The 13,276-nt window shown below is 36.3% G+C and overlaps 1 protein-coding gene across 3 annotated transcripts in view; it reads right to left on the bottom strand.

Annotated features, from left to right (window-relative positions):
* BDP1 (B double prime 1, subunit of RNA polymerase III transcription initiation factor IIIB) overlaps positions 1 to 13,276 on the bottom strand; it is an 87,991-nt gene that overhangs the window by 57,008 nt on the left and 17,707 nt on the right. For all 3 annotated transcript variants that reach the window (XM_067730933.1, XM_067730934.1, XM_067730935.1), the window contains exons 8-12: positions 11,503 to 11,557; positions 8,697 to 8,840; positions 6,021 to 6,299; positions 4,775 to 4,922; positions 981 to 1,139 (exon numbers count right to left, since the gene is read on the bottom strand). In XM_067730933.1, coding sequence (XP_067587034.1) covers positions 981 to 1,139; positions 4,775 to 4,922; positions 6,021 to 6,299; positions 8,697 to 8,840; positions 11,503 to 11,557 — 785 coding nt within the window. The remainder of the gene's footprint in view (positions 1 to 980; positions 1,140 to 4,774; positions 4,923 to 6,020; positions 6,300 to 8,696; positions 8,841 to 11,502; positions 11,558 to 13,276) is intronic.

Raw genomic sequence — 13,276 nt, 5'->3', positions numbered from 1 at the left:
TTATTAAAAAAAATAAGTTTGATTCTCTGGGACCTCCCTGGTGGCACAGTGGTTAAGAATCCACCTGCCAATGCAGGGGACACAGGGTCCAAGCCCTGGTCTGGGAAGATCCCACATGCCGCAGAACAACTAAGCCCGTGCTCCACAACTACTGAGCCTGCGCTCTAGAGTCCGCAAGAAACAGCTACTGAGCCCGCGTGCCACAACTACTGAAGCCCACATGCCACAACTACTGAAGCCCACATGCCTAGAGCCTGTGCTCCGCAACAAGAGAAGCCACCACAATGAGAAGCCCGTGCGCCGTAAGGAAGAGTAGTCCCCACTCACTGCAACTAGAGAAAGCCCATGCGCATCAACGAAAACCCAACGCAGCCAAAAATAGATAAATAAATTTAAAAATCATCTTTAAAAAAAAAGTTTGATTCTCAATGTGACTATGCTTTACTGAAAATAAGAATTCATAAACTAAACTTTTAAGCCCACATCAGGAGTTATGAAGGAGATAAAAAGAAAGTCTGAACTTCTGAGATATCTTTTCAAAGGGAGATTCTTGTGGTGCTTCTACTGTTTTTAGTGAAGATATTAATTTAATCAGTATTTTCATACTAGAAAACATAATACATAATCTCTTTAAAGTCATCAATATCAAAATCTACTACTTTGACAACAGGTATGAAAAATAACTCAAACCAAGTAAAAGTTAAATCTCATAGCAAATATTTAGGCTTCCAAATTATTTTAGAATTTTATCGTAAGTTACCAGTTTGCTATAACTCGTATCACTAAGATAATCTTTCCATAATGAAATATAAAGTGAAAAACCTTAATGTCACTAAGACCACAGTACAATTACATATTAAATGGTCTACAGTCCTCTCCTAATTCCTAAAGGAAGCAACATTATTATCATTTTTTAAATGATAATAAATTATCAAAATTTTGAAAACAAATTTTAAAATCCTACCATGTAAAATACTTACAGTGCTTTATCTTTTAGGTCAACATTTCCTTCTTCTGTACAACTACTCTCAGCATTATTCACCTCACACAATGCTCTAATTCCACCTTCTGATGAAGGCAAATATGAAGTGCTTGATTCTGAAGTCTCAGTTGCTACTGATACGGCATCTTGTTGACTACTACGGAAATGAAAATATATCAGGGGAAAAGAACTCTTAGTAATGCACATTTTATACTAATTATTTAAAAGATTTTTTTAAAATATACAAAGCCAAAACTCTGGAAGATGATCCTTCATATCACGGAATAATCAAAATGGATATTTTGGTTTCTCTATGATCCTCCTTGCACCATGTTATTAAAACACTGTATCTTAGGAGATAATAACAGTCACAAATGAACAGGGAAAGTGCTCAAGAAGTCACAAAATGAAAAACTCATAACTACATGGGGTTCACAAATCAAATGTATGTGTAAAATCATAGTAATGTTTAGGAATTATCTTTCATTAAAATTTTGTATTGGCAGTCTTTGCTTTGCATGGTACTGTGTTACTCAAGAGCCATGGAAATCGAAGACACAGCTGCAACATGCACAAGTTGCAGTTAATGCTGTAGCGTGCAAAGAGAGGACTGCTGCATTAGGAAATACTTCAACTAACAATAATATAAATGATGGCCATGTACTAATGAGCACTCAGTTTCAACGCAAATTCACATTCAGCCATGCTTTGTTTTTTTGTTCTTTTTTTCTACTGGGTGTTTGTCTTTTCCCAGCGCTCTTTCTATATTCTTTTTTGGCTAGATGTTACATATAAAACCTCCCAATCAATAGCTTGCCTTTTACTTTCTTCATGGAGCCTTTTGTCAACAGAAGTATTTAATTTTACTGCAGTTGAATTTATCAATTTCATCCTTTAAAGTTTGTGCTTTTTATGTCTTAAGAAATCCTTGACATCACAAAACTATTTTTCTACATTTTCTCCTAAAAGTTTTAAAGATTTGCTTTATATATGTAGCCTTTAATCTATGAGGAGGTTAGTGCATAGGGTAAAATAGGGATCTACTATTATCTTTTTCATATCTAAGCACCATTTAATGAATGGTTAATTCAGTCTTTCCCACTAATTTCTAATGCTACCTCTGCCATCTAAATGATGCCTAAATTTCTCTTCCTAGATTCTACATCCAATTTTCCTCTCAGTCAATTTGTCTGGCCTTTTCCAGTACCACACTCTTTTAATTACTCTAGCTTTAGAATAAGAATCAGCTCACTGTTTTACAAAACCAACTGGTATTTTAACAGTCATTACAGGGTAGCTTTCCCCCCTAAAAAAGTCATCAGTATTGTTTTGTGCATAGTCTATGAAATTAGTTGTGTCTCTGAGGTCAGAATTTAGAGGTCTGTCACCCAGCAAGTTAAGGGCCTGAGGTCTATGGCTTGGCTTCAAAGAAATTATTAATCTTCTGTATTGTATGAATAAATTGGCACAGGTGCATATAGGTATTTTTCTACATGAGAATAAATGGTTTTCATCAAAATTTTCAGAAGAGGGTACATGCCAACCAATGGAACAGAACAGACCCATCCACCCAGTCAAATGATCTTTGACAGGGTGCCAAAACTACACAATATGAAAAGGATAATCTCTTCAGCAAATGATGCTGGGAAAGCTAGATATCCATAAGCAAAAAAAGAGAAACTGGACCTTTACCTTATACCATACACAAAAATCAACTCAAAATGGAATAAAGATTTAAAGGTAACACCTTTTATTTTTTTCTTTTTCAGCTATGCCACGTGGCTTGTGGGATCTTAGTTCCCCAACCAGGGATTGAACCCAGGCCCACCGCATTAAAGGTAATGCCTTAAAGTATAAAATTCCTAAAGGAAAACATGGGGGAAAGCTTCATAAGATTGGTATTGGTAATAATTTCTTGGACATGACACAAAAGGCACAGGCAGGAAAAGTAAAAATAGACAAGTGGGACTATATCAAACCAAAAACCTTCTGTACAGCAAAGGAAACAATCAAGAGTCAAAAGGCAACCTATGAAATGGGAGAAAAGATTTGTAAACCATATAATGGATAAGGGCTTAATATCCAAAATATAAAAGGAACTCCTAGAACTCAGTAACAGAAAAACAAATAACTCAATTAAAAAACTGGAAAAGGAATTGAATAGACATTTCTCCACAAGAAGACATACAAATGGCCAACAAGTAATATTTAAAGATGCTCAAGGGACTTCCCTGGTGGCGCAATGGTTAAGAATCCGCCTGCCAATGCAGGGGACACGAGTTTGAGCCCTGGTCCAGGAAGATCCCACATGCCGTGGAGCAACTAAGCCCGTGTGTCACAACTACTGAGCCTGTGCTCTAGAGCCCACAAGCCATAACTGCTGAGCCCGCGTGCTGCAGCTACTGAAGCCCACACACCTAGGGTCCATGCTCTGCAACAAGAGAAGCCACTGCAATGAGAAGCCCGCACACCACAACGAAGAGTAGCTCCCATTCGCCGCAACTAAAAAAAGCCCGCGTGCAGCAACGAAGACCCAACGCAGCCAAAAGTAAATAAATAAATAAATAATAAAATAAAATAAACATGCTCAACATCACAATCATCAGGGAAATGCAAATCAAAACCACAGTGAGGTATCACCTCACACCTGTTAGGAACTGTTATATTATACTAACATTACTTTTTAAAAATATATATGTAATTAAAAATATGTATTAATTAAAATATATATATTAATTTTTTAGAAAAACAGAAAATAATAAATGCTGGCAAGAGTATGGAAAAACTGGAATTCTTATGAACTGTGGGTAGGAATGTAAAATGCAGCCACAACGAAAAACAGTATGGAGGCTCTTCAAAAAATTTAAAACAGAATTATCATATGATCCAGCAATTTCCCTTCTGGGTATCTACCCATAAGAACTGAAAACAGGGTCTCAAAGAAATATCTTCAGTTCCATGTTTACTGCAGCATTATTCATAATAGCCAAGAGATGGAAACCACCCAAATGTCCATTGACAGATAAATGAATAAACAAAATGTGCTATATACTTACAATGGAATATTATTCGACCATAAAAACAGAAATCCTTCATATGCTACAACATGGATGAACTTTGAAAACATCATACTAGGTGAAATAAGCCACTCATAGAAGGATAAATATTTATGATTCCACTTACATGAAGTATCTAAAGTAACCAAGCTCATAGAAAGTAGAATGGTGGTTACCAGGGGCTGGGGTAAGGAGGAAATAAAGAGTTACTGTTCAAAAGATACAGAGTTTCAGTCATGCAAGATGAAAATGTTCTAGAGATTTGCTGTACAACACTGTGCTCATAGTTAACAACACTGTACATTTTAAAAACTTGTAAGAAGAGCAGATCTCATGTTATGTGTTTTTTACAAGTAAAAACAAACAAACAAAAAAACCTCAGCAGGATACATCACATTCAAATTGCTGGAAACCAAAAATCAAGAGAAAATCTTTATAGAAAATGACAAACCCATGCAAACATTAACCACAAGAAAACTGTAGTGGCATAGCAATCATCAGAACAAAGAGCAATACCAGAATGATATCACACAAATGGTAAAAGGGTGATTTCACCAAGAAGATACAACAATCCTAGATATGTATACACCTAACAAAAGAGCTTCAAAAGACATGAAGAAAAACAAATAGAACTGAAAAGAGAAATAAGCAAATTCACAATTACAGGTGGAGATTTCCCACTCCTTTGGTAACTGATAGAAGATGTAGACAAAGTGAGTAAAGATACATAAAATACCTTGGTGAAAGAGCAGGGTCAGTTCTTTTCTCAGCCTTTTCATTAGAGGATAGATCCACAATGTCATCTGTGTTCTGTACACAGGGAAGCTTTTGTTCCTTATTGCTTTCATCTTCATTTATCTCAGGACTTAAAGACAGGCATTTATCTATTAATACAAAATGCATATTATTATAAAAATGATAGCAAAAACATATATATTTAAAGCACAAAGGAATTTACATATAACACTGTAATGTAATGATTAAGAAATTATCCCAAAGTCCAATTTCTTAAAAGTTGAGCTATTCTGTTTTATATGTAATGTCTTTACTAGTAAGCCACAAAGAGCATATTATGATGCTTATAAATCACACTATGCTATCTAGCAGGATTCACTTATTAAAATCTTATTGGTGAAGTTGAACCACATAAAACTTAAATTCTACAGAAAGGTTGTTCTGAGCTGTTACTATTTTTTCTCCTCTCTTTACTTGGTTATCTGCTTTAAGTAATCTATATGTGAATTCTTCAAGAAAGAGACCAAGACTTCCCTAAACTCTTAGCTCTCATTCCCTAGTGACTCACAAGTGTCAAAATGTCTGTATTCTAGGGAGCTTTAAAAAAGAAAAACGAGGGCTTCCCTGGTGGCGCAGCGGTTGGGGGTCCGCCTGCCGATGCAGGGGACACGGGTTCATGCCCCGGTCCGGGAGGATCCCACATGCCGCGGAGCGGCTGGGCCCGTGAGCCATGGCCGCTGAGCCTGTGCGTCCGGAGCCTGTGCTCCGCAATGGGAGAGGCCACAACAGTGAGAGGCCCGCGTACCACAAAAAAAAAAAAAAAAAAGAAAGAAAAATGAGAGGAATACTTATTCTAGTACCTTTTATACAAATTAAACAACTTATTTTGGGTTCATAGAGGTGCTCTGTAGAGGCAGAACATGAAAACCTGTGATTTATTAACAAACACAATACACGTTTAATTATATGCACGTGACTTAGAATAATTGTTAATGTGAACACATAGGAGGTAACACATCTCAGAGACAAACTTGAGAGAAATATCTCCCCATTTCACTTTTTTTAATAAACGTTTTTTCTTTAAATTAAAAGTAAAAGGGTTTAACCCAGTACCATGAATACAGAACCAATTAATAAGCATTATTAGTTGCCACTATCCAGAAGAAAAGTAGTTAAGTTATACATCATATTAGTGTACGTGTCTTCACAAGTAATATAGGGGCTATTAACATATGTAATACACTTACTTTTGTGGTTTTCTCCTTTAGAAGAGCCTGGCTGAACAGTGGCATTTCCTGAAAGATTTACCTCTTGTTCACTACTTTCATCCTGATTCTTTCTTCTCCTTTTCCTTTGATTTATATCTTGTTCTAATGCATTCTGTTCTGAATCCTGTCCTGATAAAGTCAGAGACTGTTCTTCTTCAACTGTCTGAGCATCCTTTTGAGATCCTTCTGTGTCTGAAATTCTAGTGCTCACAGACTCATCTGGATTATCATTCACTCTTTCACTGGAGACTTTTTTCACTTAAAGTAAGAGAAATTGTTATAAATATAGAAACAGTCTACAGAAAAATTCTTAAAGGTGGAGAAGATAAACACGTAAGGATGTCTGAGCGAAAATTTAAAGACAACCCAAACTGTCCAATAGAGAATGACTAAATAAGTTATAATACATTTATGCTATAGAAATCCATGCAGCAAATAACAATGAGGTAGGTTTGTACGTAGTCATGTACAAGATTTCAAAAAATATTGTTGCCTTAAAAAAAAATCAAGTTGCAGAACAATATACACAGTATTACCACACTTTTATTTTAAGAAAAACAATTACATATACTCTAAGACACATACACATTTATAGGCATAGAAAAGAGTTTACTAACAATCATCCCTAAGAAAGCTAAGACTTTGAGGGCAGGGCTCAAGAGAGAGTTCAAGTATTTCATTTTCTGTATCCTTTGTTTTTCAATGAACAACCTTATTAACAAATATTTTTAAACAATTTCTAGTGCCTTTTTTTGAAGGCATATTAATAGTTAACTGTATCAAAAGATGAAAATAATGAATTACATTTTAAAAAACAAAAATAATAAAATGTTACTTATTTTTATTCAAAAAAAGTCAAAACAAGATTTTAAAACTAAGAAAATATGCTGGATTTATTCTTTATCAGAATAATAATCAGCAATTTTTAAATTCTGAGACTTGTAACAAAGTACCTGAAAAGTTCTCACATTAAATAAGATACAGTGAGTTACTTATGCTATCACTGTAACATAATAACCACAAGATTAGTGATAGATTAATATATCTATTTTAATTTCCCAGGGCTATGTAAGTTAAAAAATTGACTAAAGAATGAAATAACTTTGCAGTTATCAATACTACTTTTAAAAAGATAGGGGCACTATGCTCTAGAAAAAGAAGTTCTATATTGGCTCTGTGCAGAAGGAGTTAACAAAGCAGACCTCACTGCTCTCCTTTGAAAGGCCTGCTTAAAAGGTTGGCCCTCAGCTTCCCTGGTGGCGCAGTGGTTGGGAGTCCGCCTGCCGATGCAGGGGACACGGGTTCGTGCCCTGGTCCGGGAGGATCCCACTTGTCGCGGAGCGGCTGGGCCCGTGAGCCATGGCCGCTGAGCCTGCGCATCTGGAGCCTGTGCTCCGCAATGGGAGAAACCATAGCAGTGAGAGGCCCGTGTACAGCAAAAAAAAAAAAAAAAATGTTTAAAAAGATTGGCCCTTGGGCTGTGTCTGGAAACTTGGGTTTGGGGAGAGTTCCAACCAGCCTAACTGACAAAAGTGGCTCGCTATACCTAAATTGTTTAAATAAACAATGTGGTTTATGCTGAACAAATGCTTTCCTTTTGGGAGTTTTGAATTCTGGTACATTCCAGGAAAAAGGTGTCTACATGACCAACCTCTAATAAAAATCTTGGGTGCTGAGTTTCTAACAAGCTTCCCTGGTAGACAGCTTTTTACATACCTCATTCCTACTTGTTGTTGGGGAATTAAGCACATCCTGTGTGACTCTACTGGGAGAGGACTCTTGGAAGCTTTACTTCTTTTCCCTAGACTTTGACCTATGTGCCCTTCCCTTTGCCAATTTTGCTCTGTATACTTTCATTGTAATAAATCTCGTCGTCTGTATAACTATATGCTGAATCCCGTGAGTCCTAGCAAATAATTGAACCTGGGGGTGCTCTTGGGGTCCCCCTACACAGGCTCTCACAGTCCTAGCTTGAGTCCTGCCTCTACCACTACTAACACTGTGAGACCTTAGGAAAAAATGACTTAGGATCTCTGAGGTTATTTCTGGGTTATTAAAACAAAAGGAAAGGGGCTGGAATGTATAACTAATATATAAGGTTCCCTGTAGTTCAAAGATTCTTTAAATTATGTGATTATAGCTAAACATTGTCCTCAGATCAGAATTCAAATAGTTAAGAAAATATAAGCCTAAAAATAGAAATACTCACATATGAACAATTTCCTACCTGGTACAAGTCAACATTAACCCTCAGAAATAAGGTGTGCTCAAACAATACAGTTGAGTCACAAGCCCAAAGTATTAGAGTTCCATTTTTTTTTTTTTAGACTTTTGTGCCAGATTTGTTTTACAGAGAAAAATGATAATAAGTAACCAAACATGACACCCCAATATTCTGATGCTCCTTTATTAGCTATAGCTATGCCCTCAATGCAAGAAAGATGTTAAATAGCCCAGCCATCCAATTATAAAATGTAAAAGGGAGCTGCTGTTTGGGGCCAGATAACTAGAATATTGAAGAAAAATCAATTCCCTCCAATCGGATGTCCTGATGATCTCAACCACCTGAACTACATATGAACACCCTAAGACTTGAGGGACAATATTGCAAGCCTATTATTAAGTAAAATAACACACTTTCTTTTAAATAAATACCTTTTACATTTTTCCGTGATTTAGAGGACTTCTTCTCCTTTAAAGTCTGATTTTTAACAGATTTTTGTTTTCTTTTCTCTTCTTCAGCAAGAACTTTCTGAAGCAAATGAGCAAAAAAATCGAAGTCAAAAGGGCGCTTTTCCTCTGTTTAAAAAAAAAAAGAAACTTCAAGTTTTTATTTTAAAAAAAGGAAAAGAACTTTCAAGTTTTAATTTTTCTTAAGTGTAATATCAAAAGCGAATGGGCTTAGCAGCAGAACAGACAAAGAACTTTAATCACTATAGTACAGTCACACAACAGAACATCACTGAGCAATAAAAAGGAACAAACTATATTAGTTTAAAAAAGAAAGAAAAGGAACTACTGATACAAGCAATAATATAGGTGAATCTCAAAAACATGCTGAGTGAAAGAAGCCAAACACAAATGAGTATATACTGTATGATTCTATGAATAAGACGTTCTAGAACAAGATAAACTAACCTATGATGATTCAAATGAAAATAGTAGCTGCCTGGGTCAGGATTAGGAGTGGAGATTGACTAGAAAGGGAAAGAAGTGGCCTCGCTGGAGTGATGAAAATGTTCCATGGCTTGTTTTGTGTGGTGGTTACACAGGTGTACTCTTTGTCAAAACTCAAACTATAAATTGCACTGTCCATAATTATAAATACACTTTTTAAAAGGCTAGGATGATTAAGAAGTCTGCAAAAGCCTATCCACCACTTTATGTCCTCACTTTATTACAACTCTTTCACTATTAACTCTTACTCTTCCAAATATCAGCGAAGAGGATAGTAAATGAGTATTGATCAGGACCACTCTCACTAAATACCTATTAACAGTATTATATCAGAAAGAGTAATCTATGAACAAACCAGAATGAGTCCACTCCAGGAGTCAATCCTTGCCTCAGCTGTGTCTACAAATACAGTGAATACAGAGAAGTGAATACAGGGAAAATGGTGCTCCAAGATTGTTTTGATTACAAGATGGCCTCAGAAAAAGAGGTATATACCAAAACAAAAGTAAATTAGCCTTAGGAAACTAAGCCCAAACCTGAGATTCTTGAAAGCCCTATTTTATTGTGGATCCAGCTTTTCATCTGTTCTGACCTTCCACACAAATGATTCTGAAAACCAGAGCACTAAAATAATCCATAAAGTTCTCAGAGGAATTAAAAATATAAGTTCTAAAAAACACCATTTGGGTTTTTTTGTGTTTGTGGTTTAACAATTTCCACTACAAAGCATCAAACAGTGAATTTTAAAGGTTCTATTATAATGGTTTTAACAATGGCTCCACACCCCATAAAGACTGTTTATAGATTTATGGACTCTTTTCTGATTATAATGCATTAAACATAACGAAAAGTTTCAAGACCACTTCTCTAAAATGGAGAGGGTTGAGGACTAAAATATTCCAGATCTTCCAGAAGCCATTCCTAGAAGTGGTTTTCCTGAGGACTCAATACCACATTTGTAAGGTATAGGGTCCACTCATCCACCTTTGTGTCTACTCATAAAATAAATGTACATGCTATACAATCTAAGTACTTCTCTTTAGAATTTTTTTCTAAGATTAGCACTATGGCAAATGAACACTGAATACACCTATTAATCATGAAACATTGGTAATTATAGTCCAAACAAAGAATACAGGAACTACTCTAAATAGTACATTTAATTCTGTTTTTCTTTACAGATCCCTTGATGTAGTTCTCTGGACTTAAAAGGAAACAACGTTCATTTTAATGAGGCTATTAGTTAAAAGCTGAAAGTTATACATCATTTCTTCAAATCAGGTCTAAATTCAAACGTCACCTCTTCAGGCACTTCCTGGTGGCACAGCGGTTAAGAATCTGCCTGCCAATGCAGGGGACATGGGTTCGAGCCCTGGTCTGGGAAGATCCCACATGCTGCGGAGCAGCTAAGCCCGTGCACCACAACTACTGAGCCTGTGCTCTAGAGCCCACGAGCCACAACTACTGAGCCTGCGAGCCACAACTAGTGAAGCCCATGTGCCTAGAGCCCATGCTCCGCAACAAAAGAAGCGACGGCAGTGAGACGCCAGCACACTGCAACAAAGAGTAGCCCCCACTCGCCGCAACTAGAGAAAAGCCCGTGCGCAGCATCGAAGACCCAATGCAGCCAAAAATAAATAAATAAAACAAATAGATTTATTAAAAAAAAAAAAATCACGTCTTCAGACAGAACTTCCCTTAATACCCAATCTAAACACCCACCCCCTAACTCCTTCTTTTTTCTTCTTAGAAATTAGTCACTATCTGAAATTATTCTGCTTACCAATTATATTCCTCCTCCACCCAATTAGACTTAAGGCTCTAAAAGCAGGATTCTCCATCTGCCCTGTTCACCATGATATCCTCAATGCCAACAACAGTGACTAGCACACAGCAGGTGGTCTGTATTACTGACTGAATGACAGACTTACCACAGTAGGTAAGCAATCATCTATAGTGTAATATCTTCCAGAAACAATTAACCTCTTCTTCAGTACAATTCCCCCAGAATAAAGAGCACTTAGAAATAGTATCTTCAGTCTCCCTAATTTCTTGGACTCAGAACTCTGCTTACTTGCTTCTTGATGTTTTAGCTATTCCCTTGCCTATAGATCTATATGAACTGCCAGACCTGAACTGCTAAAGAGAAAAATTTCCAGTCTTACTCTTCCTATGACAATATAGGGATGAAACAAATCTAAAACACACTGGAACCAAAGACAAAACATTGGTCATTTTTTAGAATCTCCAAATGATTCCTTGTGAAAGAGGTCTTAATACTTACGGAATGCTTTGTCTATTCTCCATCCATTTGTTTTCTCTTCACGTTTAAATTTATTCTGTTAACAAAACAAAACAAAAACTCTTTGGTAATTTTCTCCCATTAAACAAGTGCAGATTATGTCTTAAAAAAAGCATCAAAATAAAATTCTTATAATAACATATGATTCTCTAATAAATAATACGTCTTTGCTAATAGGCGAGTTACTTAAACCCTTAGCTTTTAAAAAATAGAAATGAAAGATTTATACTGAGCTCTGTGCTCCTCCTTATGATCAATAACATGAATTAGCAATGAAAACTGGATTTACAGAAGATAGAAAAAAAAATAAAGTCAACTAGCGTGGAAACAGATCAAACAGTAATCAATTAAGCTAACCAGTATTAACTCTTTAAAAACTAGTATATTCATATCAGGTTAAACCTCTTACATTATTATTCTATTTTTAATGGCATGGAGGGGAAACTGTAAAGAAACAACTAAGCAAAATTTTGAAGCAGGCCAAGTTTATGTTTAGAAACTTCTTTATATTAAGAACATTTCCTCATGCTTTTCTGAGCACCAAAGAGCCCCATTCCCAATTCCACTCCAGATTACCTCCTTTAAGATGGAGATGGTTAAGGTTTAGGGTTCAATGCATCCTAAGGTCATTAGAAAGTCTGAGGGCATACACATACACAAACACACCCTGCAGGAGGGAACGATCAGCCAATCTCTCCCTTCTACAGATCAGTGGTCTGAAAGCTTTTATTAAAAATACAAAAATTGTTTTATTGAAAAAAAAGAAAAATCACACAAAATAAAGAACCTCTTCATGGCCCCGTTCTTCCCTCCAAAAGAAACTACCCACTAACCTGACTTTATATTTTTTTATTAATTAATTAATTAATTTATTTATTTATTTATTTATTGGCTGTGTTGGGTCTTTGTTGCTGCGCGCAGGCTTTTTCTAGTTGCGGCGAGTGGGGGCTACTCTTCGCTGCAGTGCACAGGCTTCTCCTTGCAGTGGCTTCGTTTGTCGTGGAGCACAGGCTCTAGGCGCTCCAGCTTCAGTAGTTGCAGCACATGGGCTCAGTAGTTGTGGCTCACAGGCTCTAGAGCACAGCCTCAGTAGTTGTGGCACACAGGCTTACTTGCTCCATAGCATGTGGGATCTTCCCAGACCAGGGATCAAACCAGGGACACAGTCCCCTGCATTGGCAGGTGGATTCTTAACCACTGCGCCACCAGGGAAGTCCTAACCTGACTTTAAAGCAATCACTTTCTTACATTTCCTCACTGTTTATCATCCAAGCGTACATCCTTAAGCTCTATAATTTAGCCTTTCCTATTTTTTTAAAACTTCATGTGACTAACATCTTTCAACCTACAGATTATCCCTCTATTCCATTCTTCATTTTTCCTCATAAAACTTATTACCAAGTAGTATAGAAGTTTTCAAGGAAGATCATCTTTCTCCCTTAAAAGATCATATTATTCTTTAAACATTTCCTCAAAAGTTAACAAAAGTCAGGTCCACATGTAACAAAAGTCACATAAAAAGTGACAGACTACAATTACTAAATTAAACATCCTGAGAGAAATAACAGTAGGCTTTAGGCATTATTCAATTCTAAAACATTGCTACATCATATTTTACTTCATTGAGAATATAATCCAGAACAAGTTAAAATATTTTTGAAGAATGTATTGATGTTCATCATTTTTTTTTTCTGGCCACCCCACACAGCTTGTGAGATCTTAGTTCCTGAACCAGGGATCAAATCCAGGCCCTAGC

This window comes from Pseudorca crassidens, chromosome 3 (assembly GCF_039906515.1).
Source record: "Pseudorca crassidens isolate mPseCra1 chromosome 3, mPseCra1.hap1, whole genome shotgun sequence".
Lineage (NCBI taxonomy): Eukaryota > Metazoa > Chordata > Mammalia > Artiodactyla > Delphinidae > Pseudorca > Pseudorca crassidens.
This window is presented reverse-complemented; position numbering and strand designations above follow the sequence as displayed.